Genomic DNA, 12,359 nt, shown 5'->3' with positions numbered 1-12,359 from the left:
AGTGATATACAAGTAGGATGAAAATGTATTGTATATCATAATTTTTTTTTTCAAAAATTTAGTATACAAGAAGGGGAATAACTCATACTTGTAAATATTGTCCTTTTTTTCAGCACTATTTTGGGATTAAGGCATGGTTTTTTGTACCGGTATATTGACAAATAAAAATTTAAAGAAGTTCTATACTTACAAATAAATCTAATAAAAAAATTTACAAACTAATCTAGCTTAATTTTATACATTATACATATATTTTATAATAATAATAAAAAATTTACAAACTAATATACCATATCAAAGCATGTCAATTTATAAACTTCTTTATATAAAATCTTTTTCAAACCAAGCAATATTAATATATGCCTGATCAACTTCAGTTATAGATTAAACACTATGAAATCTAGTCCTCCAAATAAACAGGAAACATACGCAAGAATGTTGGACATAATTCATGGATCATAGCTTACTATATTTGGATTTAGAGATGAGTTGAGATGGTTTGTGAATAGTAGAATAAAAGTTGAATAATTTATTATATTTTGTGTGGAAATTTAAAAAAATTATTTTGAGATTTGAAAAAGTTGAATTGATTATTATATTTTGTGTGAAAATTTGAAAAAGTTGTAATGATGAGATGAGATGAGTTGAGATAGATTTTGAATGCTAACATAAAACTGAAACTATTTACATATGACTAAAGTATTATCCATATCTATATATTGTGTGTGTGTGTGTTTATATATATATATATATATATATATATATATTATATAGCTCACCAAGATAAAGCTAAGTACTTGTGAAAAGTCTTGACAAATAAAGTTCCCCAAAATTGGCAGTGGCCCCTATTAATTAAGCAAGCATTTGGGTAGAACTAGGGGACTTAATAAATAAATATATATATATATAATATAAATATATATAATTGGTGCTTAGTGAATATATAAGCACTTAATTTCATTCATAATTATTCCACTTAGTGAAAGCTGCCTTTCCCAATGTCCATGAACCGCACCAACCTTAATGCTTCCCTAATTTAATCCCCAATATAAACCCTAAAAGTAAAATTGGGCATTCAAGGTGGAATTCTTAGTTTTTTTTTCCTAAGCACTTTTGGCTTTATCTACTTTGGACCTAGTAGGCCTCTTAGTGCACCCCCAGCCACCAAAAGGTGGCTACAGGCCCCTCTAATATATTTTATATAGGCAAATATTATATATATATATATAAGCAAATTCTTAATTCAAAAAAAAATATAAATTGATGTGATTTGATGTGATACGTTATATATAATTAATAAAAGAAGGTAAATAAGAGAATGCTTAGTATTTTTATTAAAATAATTTAACTTTAATAAAGTATAATTCTTGAATCTCATACTCAGAAAATATGAATTCAAAACATAAATTAGAAGAAGCAAGAAAAAGTGATTATACTAAAATTTGTATTGAAACATTTTTTAAGTAATTAAACAGTATATTTGAATGTGTTATTGATTTTTTTTTTTCTTTTATAGATCTAGCCTTAAGACTTATCCATATATCATCTTCTATTTTGTTACTAAAGCAAGGAAAAAAAACAACTATATGCACTTTTCCACCCATTCCATTGAAACAAAAAAGTAGGAGCCTCAAAAAGATTGGTTTTGAAACTAGACATGAAAAGTGAAACTCAAAATGAAGTTAATGAAATTCCTTCATTAATGGTGGGGAACCAACTACCAAGGCCTCTCTCTATTTTGCCTTTTCCTTCCATTTCTTTTTCTTATGTCAAGATAATTTTTTTTTTATGTAAAAAAGGAAAGCATATATATAAACAAAATAATATTAGATACAATATTAGGATGTATAATTCTTGCTCACTTTATTTGATAAAAAAAATAAAATTCGTTGTTAAAAAAAATAATTTTTTATGTGAGTTTCAGATTTATCTACATTTTTAAAAGAAATATGCGATGCTTATACATTCTAAAAAGGTTTGTTTGGAAATAGATTTTATTTTAAAATTTTCATCTCATCACATCTTCTTCCCAAATATAATTCAAATACAAATATTTTCAAACTAATCATTTCAATTTTTTCAAACTTAAAAAAAAAAAAACAATTCAACTTTTTCAAATCTATAAACAAAAATAATATTATAAAACTATATTCTAATGATATTTTAATTTTATAATATTTTTTATTCAATTTTTTATCTCTCATTTCCTAAAATCTAAAAAATACCCAACTCAAATTATCTCACAATTATTCACGAACTATCTTATTATTATTCATAAAATTATTGTCATATCTCACTCTCCAAACAAATCTAAAAATACAAATATCATTTCTCATATAAACATAGTGCTCTGACTATGTGGTGCATGTCGGTGGCATGTTCCCCTTAAATTATCCAAAGTCTTAAGGCTCCATCGTTCTATAGCTTGGTTGGGCATTAAAACGTGAATATTAGCATTCCTCTATCTCTTCCGTACTCCTTTCTTTATTCAAAATAATAATAATAATTACCACAGAAAGCTTTTTCATCACGTCCATCCCAACAATATCTTATGTCACGATTATTAAAGTCATACATCATGTCTATTTATTGAAACTAAAGGCAAGATATATATATTTGTAGTTAGCTATTTATAACAAGAGAAAATGATACTTTACTCGTTTACATTGATATTAATATCTCTAATCATCATATATGTAACATATATAAATCAGTTCTTGCTGAGATACATCATTCAATTTGTATTAAATGACTATAAATTTCATTATTTTATGTTTACAAATTTGGTATATTTTTTCATTTTTTTTTTCTTTATAACCCTCTGTATTTTTCCATTTATATAGAATTTATCACATTTATTAAACGGGTAATGCGACATTTAGTTTAAGAAACTCCACAATCAATTATAATCAAAATTAAAAATTTCAATTTTCTTTACGCAAATAGTATTGTCAAGAGTAATGTTATTTAATTTGTAAGATAATGAGTAATGTTAGATATAGTCGTAGAGTACGTCATGCAGCACAATTCTTTTAAAAAATAATGAGATCTATTATTAAAAAATTAATTTTTTTATGTGAATTCCTTATTTATTCACTTTTCTAAAGAAATTATGCAGCTTATGCACACTCTATGACTGTAAATATAATTTATCTTTTCACTATTTTTATAAATATAAAGAATGTGGTGTGGTATATAATAATTTAAAAAAATACATAGACACAACTATATATTCTAAGGTAATAACTAACATCCGTGATTAATAGAAACTCCAACATTAAATAGCTTGATGTGTCAAAAAAAAAAAAAACATTAAATAGATTGAGATTCACATAATCTCTTCGATTCAAAAAAGTTATAACAGCGACGGTACAGAAATGTGACGACTAGGCAGCTGACACCAAAAGGTAAGAACAAAGAAGAAGACATCCGAAATATTTAATGGACCTTCATTCCGCCATGACCAACGCTCACGATTCCTTGGTCTTTTAGAGAGCGAGCGAGCGAACGAGACACCAGCCTTATTCTCTCCGTGCGTGCTTGTGTGTGTGTGTGTGTGTGAGAGAGAGAGAGTGGTATTCCAACGTCGAAAGCAGAGCTACAAAAGTAGAAGAAAGATCCATCTTTCTGCTCTGCGCTCTCTGCTCTGTTCGAGAGGATGTAATTACTTCCAGTTTCAATTTGACCTTTCAAGGTAACACCTTTTCTCTTCTTTTTAGCACCCTCAATGGATTTCTCTGACTCCGCCGATGGACTCACTCTGTATCACTCTTCTTCTCTTTCTTTGTTTCTTTCTTTCTTTCTGCCCTCAAATCCAGAACCTTCCTGCCAAATTCTGGACCTGCTGTTTTTTCTCCGAGAATGGGTTTCTTTTCTGCCTGAGCTCGTGATCCAAAGCATTCTCCTTTTAATCTTCATCCAAAGAAGTTCCCGATAAATTATTCTCTCCGTGTACATACCCTGCATATTATCATTGTTCCACTTGGAAACAAAAATTCTGCAAACTTCTCACTCTCTCTTTATCTGTCTCCTTCAATCAAATTCACAGGTGTGCGCCTGAGATTCTGGTTCGCCATTTCCTCTCTCTCTCTCTCTCTCTCTCTCTCTTTCTTCTGCTGAAGTTGCAGCAGATTCTGGTTTACAGCTTTGGTTAATGAATTTTCTTCCTCCATTGATACAAGAGTTTCTTGAATTGCATGAAAATAAAGAGCAATGATTTGCACGAAAACGCAGCAAATTTCCGAATTCTAGTTTTGTTTCCACACTGCAGACTTTTGTCGGCATCTGCATAAGGCTTAAGCTGAGTTGTTGTTGTAACTATTATTGTTATAATTATTTTGTCTGGTAGTTGCTAGCTGAAAAGTAAAAGAAAATTTCACCACCATTGAATCAAGAAGAATCAAGGAGCTGATAAGACCGTTCGATGCTTGATTTGGGGCTACCAATTCTCGAAAGTAAAATGGACGGTCTGTTCTTTTGTTGAGTCACAGACACCCACGTGTTGAGTTTCCAAAACTCTTGGGTTTTATTTTCATTTTTTGTATTTTTTTTTTAATTTAGTTTTGTTTTTAAGATTCCGTGTCTAAATGCCTCTTTTACTGTGCATTCCTCAAGGCACCATTTTCTGCCATGGACTAGGCTCGGGAAGCCGAAAAGATCCCATCTTCTCTCATAATCTTTGAAGTCTTTTGAAGCCTTAAAGCTTTATGCTTTCTTAAAAGAAAAAAAAAAAAAATAGAATCTTGTAACTTTTTGGAGGATGTGATTACACTTTAAACCCTTTCATTCAGCTTTCTGCTCATGTAATTTTGGGTCTCTCTCTTTTGATACCCTTTATTCTTTAAATCCATGGAATGACCCATATTCGACTTCAGCACCAACAACACAGAACATGCCTTAACTAAGTTCAAAATAAGTTACAGGTGAAAGCCAAACGTGAAAAGGTGATATATAATACGTGGAACTTTTACGATCAATTTCTTACCTTAAAGCCTCTTCTTATACAGCATGCTTTCTAGCACTGATTAAAACACAGCACATACAAGCTAATATTTTAAGCAAAGTGGAGGGAATAGTTTCAATAGGATCCTCCATGGAGGTTGTGTGACAGCTACTGTTGTGTTTGAATGAATCTCAGAGTCATAAGTCGGTTTGTCTGCAATTGTTGCCTATCATAAGGATTGCTGGATTGGAATGACTTTGATCACTAGTTTTTTCTTTCTCAAGATCATCTCTGTAATACTGTAGAATGTGGTTGATTTTTTGAGAAAAAATTAGGTGCGTTTATTGACTATTTGCATTGAAGGTTATTGTTGCCTAATAACTGGTAAAACTTATCACCAGTTTGACTTCATCGAGTTACAACTAGATAGTAGCAAACTTCCTATCATTGGTGCAAACCCAGAATTTTTTCATTGGTAACACAAATCTTATCATGAGTTGTATATTATGAGCTCATAATATCACGAGTCTCACCTATTTTCTCTAGAGCTAGGATATTTGCCAGTTTGATGTGTAACATACCACTTATTGTGATACTCATTATATTCATAAAAAGGGTAAGAGTACTGATACTTTTTTATGCAAGCTGATGTGGCAGGCTTACACGTCAGTTGTGTTTGGTGTGTCGATTAAAAAGGTTACAAGTAGATTTATTCTTTTCCGTATGCTGATTTGGGTGTGTCTAGTGCTTGCTGGTGGAGCCATTAAGGATGAAAGAGCCAATACCGAAAAGAGTTTCTAGCTCATCTCCAAACTCTAGTGAACTTCCCTCTGTTCGGTTACTGTTTTTCCAAATCAGCGTGAGAGGGGCTAAGCCTTTAGGCTTGATGGGATGGACTTGTTTACAAGTCCTTCTTAATTGTTCTTCCTATAATGTTTGCCATACTCACTTTTATATGCCACGTCTGATTCACTAAGATATGGATTAATAACAGGTGGAAAGTCGTTGCTTTCAACGGTGGTGGACCTCGCCAGCAAACCGGGTAGTGTTGATCCTTCTGTGACACAGGAAAAGAGACACCAGCTTGATTGCCAAAGGTTTGAACTAGATGTCAAGAGTTTGTTGGCCATACTTTGATCCTGAATATGAGAGCTTTAGCACCAGAATCAATCCTCCAAGGTTCTCTTTCTCTTCTATTGACTGCATATGGTGCACTCCCTAAAGTTAGTTTCTGGCACCATTGTGTTGTTTTCATTAAGTAACTATTTTCTGTTTGCAGGGTGTCCGTAGACAACATTAGTTGCCATGACTGTACTCTAATCAAGGTACATTCTGATATATTTATGACTTATACTTCATTCTGTCCTCCACAATCAGCCATGATCAGGTCACTCTTGTGTATTGCAGTGCCATACGGCATGATATAAGGGTTTCAATATTTCTAATTACTTCATTTATTTATTTTAAGTAACGCTACTCTTCAGTCAAGATTTTAACAATCTTAACCATATTGACTGATAAGTGATATGACATTTTAAGTAGCTTTGTAATCCAAGCTATTTTAATGAAAATTACTTAAAATGTGACACTTCAATAAAGCATGATTGTGGATGACAAAATTAAAGATGAAAAAGAACATCTCGTTTTTTTTTCAAATAAAAAGAATAGGAAAAAATCAAATTACCTATTTGAAGTCACTCATAAATTCCTTAATTTTTCAAACAGAGCATCACAAAATTATCTACAAAATTTCGGCCCAAGTTAGTTCATATGGCAGGTGGATCATGCTTAACCCTACCTATGTTGCAACAAATTGTCTTTTTTTTTTGCGTGAAGGATTATCTTTGTTAGTTTACCTTATGCACAGCATACACTATCTCCACAATATCACATCTCTACATCCTCGTCTCTGCACTTTCCCTTACAAGAATATCATGAGGAGGTTATGACCATGATGTGTAGGTTGACAGCGTTAACAAACCAGGAATTCTGTTGGAAGTTGTGCAAATACTGATAGATCTTGACCTCATCATTACCAAAGCTTACATCTCCTCTGATGGTGGATGGTTCATGGATGGTTTGTATATGAATTTATTTTTGCTTGTTTGTTATATACTTGGACTATGAGCTTTCTCTTTACTTGGCAATGTTGGCTGATAAATGAACTTTTGTTCCCAGACCCCTAGGGGAGAAAAAAAAATGTCTCTCATTTTAGGCTATGTGAATGTACCGATATCTTTGTCATTCATATTAGTTAACAAAGAGTTCCTTAGCAAAGCATCCCGTTTGCATCTCTCTTTTGACTTACCGAATCTTTCGCACTATGAGAAGTGCTACCCATCATCCTTTTAACCATCCTCACATCATCTTTTAATGTGGCATCAAATTATTGGAAAACTATTTATCATTCTTTACTAATTTTCCAATCATTTGATATCATGTAAAGGGATGATGAGAGGATTGTAATTCAGAGGATGATGAATAGCATTTTTCTTTGCACTATACATGCCTGCACACACATTAAACAATTAGTTGACATGTTTTAGACTTTCAAATGGACAGTATTTCATGTCACGGATCAACAAGGAAACAGGGTAACAGACAGCAAAACCATCGACTACATAGAGAAGGTACACCAGTTTCTTCTTCTGGATATGCTTTCATGACTTAATTTATAAACCACTTACTTAAAAGGTGGCAAGTTTCCATTAAAATGGATATATTGTCTTTATATGACTTATTTATAGCAAATTTAATCAACTATTGTTGCTAAAATAGGCTTTAGGACCAAATGGACACGTGAAGGACAAGTTGAGGACTTGGCCAGGCAAAAGGGTTGGGGTACACTCTATTGGTGATCACACAGCTATTGAGCTCATTGGCAGGGACCGTCCTGGTCTCTTATCTGAGATCTCCGCTGTTCTTGCCAACCTCGACATTAATGTTGTTACAGCTGAACTATGGACGCACAATGGGCGAATAGCATGTGTTCTTTATGTCAATGATAACACCACAAACCGTGCCGTAGATGACCCGACAAGATTATCTGTAATGGAGGAGCAGCTTAAGAACATCTTGCGAGTATGTGAGGATGACAAGTGGGAGGGCTGCACAAGTTTCTCCATGGGGTACACCCATGTTGATAGACGGCTCCATCAGATGTTTTTTGCTGATAGGGACTATGAAAGAGGTGGAGTAACAACTGAGATTGATTATCCTCCTGCATTCAAACCAAAAATTACAGTTGACCGTTGCGAGGAAAAGGGGTACTCAGTGATTAGTGTACGGTGCAAAGATCGTGCAAAACTAATGTTTGACATCGTGTGCACACTCACAGACATGCAATATGTTGTTTTCCATGCCACCATTTCATCAGATGGCCCGTATGCATCACAGGTGAATGAATACTGACTTCATTTCTGATGAACAATTTAATGAAGTTGATTTCAACTTACACTTCGCATGATAATTGCAGATGCTCATAATAAAGCTCACTTTATAACATCAAATAGCTTCAACTTAAACACATATATGTTTGCAGGATATGTGCAGTTGCTCATATATATTTGACATTAGCTATGCACCACGAGTAAAAGCAATATGTACCATAATACCACTTCATTGGTTTTTTCCATGAACTATGCTGAAGATTCCGCACCTTAGCCACTGTAAACAATAAAATCTCTAACAGAATCAATGAGCATTCACATGTCCAAAGTCCAAATTCCAAATTGGACATTATTTTCACTTAGGCTTCCATCTTTTCCTTTTGTGGAAAAATAAGTGGCCTTAGGTTTTGGGTAAGTGCATTTCAAGGGTTCAACAAGTGACTTCTCTCTGTATTCTGTTTTTGCTTTTTGTGTGGACTCCAGCATTTAAAGTAATCCAGTATTTCTGATTTCACTCCATATATGTACTTGGGATTTCCTCTTTCAAAAAGGCAAAAAAAGGAAATGAAAAGCGTTACATTCACAAAGGATTTCCAACGCCCACGATAGGGATTTGGACATGTGGTCAGGCTAACCTTCATATACTTGTAGGAATATTTTATTCGTCACGTCGATGGGTGCACACTTGATACCGAAGGAGAAAAGGAAAGGGTCGTTAAATGTCTTGAAGCTGCTATTCAAAGAAGAGTAACTGAGGTAAGTGACGATTCTAACCAAATTTCTACCCTTACCTTTCTTTCTTGCCTAAAGCAGACAGAAATATACAGAATCGTTTACGTTTAATTGAAGAATCAGGCATGTACACTTTTCTGATTGAGAGTGTTTTGAACTTGTCATGATTATATTAATAAAAAGAACTTTTCATGATCTAGTTGGTTGTCACATGATAGATATGAGGGCAATAGACTGGCCTCAGTTCATTGTTTCTAAAAACCTATGTTCAATGCAATTTCATCTTCCAGCGATCAAACTCTATTTTTCTTGCGTGCCATGTAAATTACTAAAATGGAGAGGAGACCATTATGGCCTGACAATTTATGGTTCTTAAAAATTGAAGGGATATTAGACACCATCCTGAATTTGCTATTACTATAGATGGCACACATTCCTCTATTTGTTGTTATAGAAATAAGTCTCTGGCCAAAATAGACGTTAACACAACATGGGTTATAAACTGTGAAACCATGCTATTACGTGTCTTGCACTTAACCACACAAAAAGGACGGCAAAAATGGTCTCTGTCTTTGAAAGACCATCTTAATCAAGGGGCATTAAACTTATCTAGCAAATTGAAATTAACTGCAACATAAGATCCATTTTTCCTTTGTGAATACGTTGTCAATGAATCACACCATGAACTTGTTTTCACAGTCCATATAATTGTCTCATTAATACATGTTACTGGATCAAATACAAGAAAATTCATACAAAATTTCCAGCTTGAATTCAATTCATATGGTGTCGACCATGGATACAGGGTCTAAGCCTAGAGCTCTGTGCAAAGGATAGAGTAGGTTTACTATCTGAAGTAACAAGGATCTTGAGAGAGAATGGATTATCAGTCACCAGAGCGGATGTAACAACAGTAGGGGAGCAAGCAGTGAATGTTTTCTACGTTAGAGACGCTTCAGGGAAGCCAGTGGACACAAAGACCATTGAAGCACTTCGCAAAGAAATTGGACACACAATCAAGCTCAATGTGAAGAAGGTCCCAGCAGCAAGTGCAAAGGCACCTGAGGCTAGCGGATGGGCTAAAACGAGCTTCTTCTTTGGTAACTTGTTGGAAAGGTTCTTAGCTTAAAAAACTATATCCGTAAATTGATCCAAACAGACACATTGGCAGTGTACAGAATAATGAAGCTGTCTGTGATCATTGTGGGCAGGCCCTTGTACAATGGACATGAATGCTTACAATGCTATGCTGTCTGAACATGGTTTTTCTTTTTTACTTGTTTGTTTCTGTTTATGTATGTTTTCCAGCAATTCAACACTGATTTTATAAAACCAAAACTCGCAACTCTGGGTTGGACATAAAATAGAGCTTGCTCAATCCACAGGTTTTCCCCCTAATCAACTTTCATGATGCCCGCACGCAACAGCCACGAAAAGGAGGGCCTTGCTCTAGGTGTGATATGTTGACAATTACGCACGCGGGGAACATGGCCACATTAAAAATATAGTTAATAGTTTGACTACAAAAAAGAAAGTCACAAAATCTTTTACAGTTTAGATATATTATCTCTTTTTTTAGAAAATAAATATTAAAAAAAGGCCATTTCTGAAAAATAAAGGGAAAAAAATTAGGTCCGGTTTGGATTGAGAGATGAGATAAAATGAGTTGAAATGGTTTATGAATAGTAGTAAAGATTTGTGAGTTAAGATGAGTTGAAATGATTTTTGAAAATTTTGTGTGTTTGAATTAGAAATGAGATGAGATTGTTTTAAGTTGTTGGAGAGGAGATAGATGTGGGTCCCACAAATAATTCCATATTATTTATAATAATTTTGTTTTATTTATAAATATATTTATTTGTTGGAAAAGTTGAAGATATGAGATGTGTAGTGTTATTGATTTGAAAGAAAAGCTGAATGTTTTTCTCTTTTTTCGTTGGCCTTATGACTATTTGAAATTTTGTCGTCTTGCAAAGACATCAAAAACTATTTTCAAATCAGCATGTGATAACCGTTTGGATAAGAATTAGTTTTTTCATACAAAAACCATCTTACTCCTCAAACCATTTTCAATTTACCCTTAGCTGCCAAAGTAGTGTTGGACTTTAGTATTTTATGATGGAATTGCTTGACGAGCACGTAAGAGATTTAAGGAGAGATAAGTTGTAATATCTGAGTATAGAAAAGTGGTGAATAGATCCTACATTATTTAAAAATGAAAAGTTTTTATCTATCATAATAATTTCAGGAGACTCTAATTACAACCTTGACCTTTTTTTTTTTTTAAGGATGCTACTAATCATTCCATACCACATATTTTATATATTTTAAAATTATTTTTTATTTTTTATTTTTTTATTTTATTCTTGTTAAACTAATTGAATTGTTCTACTTATCATCCATATATCACATATTTGTTATAAGAAAAATGAAAAAAAAAAAAGTGAAGTGTGTGGTGTATGAGGATGATAAATAGAATTATTATTATTTTTTTTCTCAGTATAAGCCTAGATGTGGTGTAAATATTCTTGAGGTTATACAAGTGATTTTCACGAGAGGAAAAGAAGGTTTGGAAGTTCTTATATTATAAAATTCTACATTAATGATCTAGTTAGTATATCAATGATCCTTATTAATAGAAATTTTACTTAATATATCAAGAGTCATGATAGATATAAATCTTTTTACACAATCCTTTTCCCAATTATATTTTAAATTAAAGATGTTTTGATAAAATAACTTAAATAATTATAAAACTATAATCATTTTATCATGTTTTATCAAACCACTAAAATTATAAAATATAGTTGTAAAATGAGTCATGCACATCTAAAATGAGTTGTAATATGGGTTTGGACAATTATTCATCAGCCTATATGATCCAAATGCACATGCAGGATGTTAAAAGGGCGCTTGTACTTTGTACCCGTTGTGGAGGAACATATAGACAAAGTAGATACGATACAAAAAAAAAAAAATGCTTGGACTATAGAACTCTAAACAAACAGACACTTTGTACTCAAATCAACACATGACAACTCTGTAGGTGGTGGTGGCCTTAATATGGCTGGCAAAGTGGTTCAAAGCTGTAGATCTTAAGCTTCTACAGTAATGAAGTTTCCTCTTGGGAAAAAGCTATTTGAACCAAGAATACTTATTGACAAAATTGACCGATTGTTTTTTTTTTTTTTTTTTAACTTAATGGTTAAAAGGCTTGGAGGCCAGCTTGCAATCTGAGTATACTGAAGACGTGGACCTCCTAGTTGGAGCTTTCAGTTTGGTTGGATAGAAAAGAA

General features: G+C 33.0%; 1 protein-coding gene across 3 annotated transcripts; it reads left to right on the top strand.

Moving 5' to 3' along the window:
- The first annotated feature begins 3,473 nt into the window (after window positions 1-3,473).
- LOC121244567 (ACT domain-containing protein ACR3) lies at window positions 3,474-10,339 on the top strand. Of its 3 annotated transcripts, XM_041142693.1 has the most exons (9): window positions 3,482-3,694; window positions 4,349-4,454; window positions 5,937-6,121; window positions 6,222-6,267; window positions 6,905-7,019; window positions 7,505-7,572; window positions 7,721-8,338; window positions 8,983-9,087; window positions 9,869-10,339. In XM_041142693.1, the coding sequence occupies exons 3-9, from the start codon at window positions 6,051-6,053 to the stop codon at window positions 10,190-10,192; spliced, it is 1,347 nt and encodes a 448-aa protein (XP_040998627.1). In that variant the 5' UTR covers window positions 3,482-3,694; window positions 4,349-4,454; window positions 5,937-6,050; the 3' UTR covers window positions 10,193-10,339. The 3 variants fall into 3 exon arrangements, with proteins under 3 accessions (XP_040998626.1, XP_040998627.1, XP_040998628.1); XM_041142692.1 differs by lacking the exon at window positions 4,349-4,454 and having other exon boundaries at window positions 3,474-3,694; XM_041142694.1 differs by lacking the exons at window positions 3,482-3,694; window positions 4,349-4,454 and adding an exon at window positions 4,489-4,943.
- The last annotated feature ends 2,020 nt before the right edge of the window (window positions 10,340-12,359 follow it).

Source organism: Juglans microcarpa x Juglans regia, chromosome 8S, assembly GCF_004785595.1.
Source record: "Juglans microcarpa x Juglans regia isolate MS1-56 chromosome 8S, Jm3101_v1.0, whole genome shotgun sequence".
In the NCBI taxonomy this organism is placed as follows: Eukaryota; Viridiplantae; Streptophyta; class Magnoliopsida; order Fagales; family Juglandaceae; genus Juglans; species Juglans microcarpa x Juglans regia.
This window is presented reverse-complemented; position numbering and strand designations above follow the sequence as displayed.

Coding starts and splice junctions, on each gene's coding strand:
- LOC121244567 (XM_041142692.1), top strand. CDS start 6,051: ATGTCAAGAGTTTGTTGGCCATACTTTGATCCTGAATATGAGAGCTTT. Junction 7,020..7,504: donor TGGTGGATGGTTCATGGATG/GTTTGTATATGA, acceptor TCAAATGGACAG/TATTTCATGTCACGGATCAA. Junction 8,339..8,982: donor ATGGCCCGTATGCATCACAG/GTGAATGAATAC, acceptor ATATACTTGTAG/GAATATTTTATTCGTCACGT.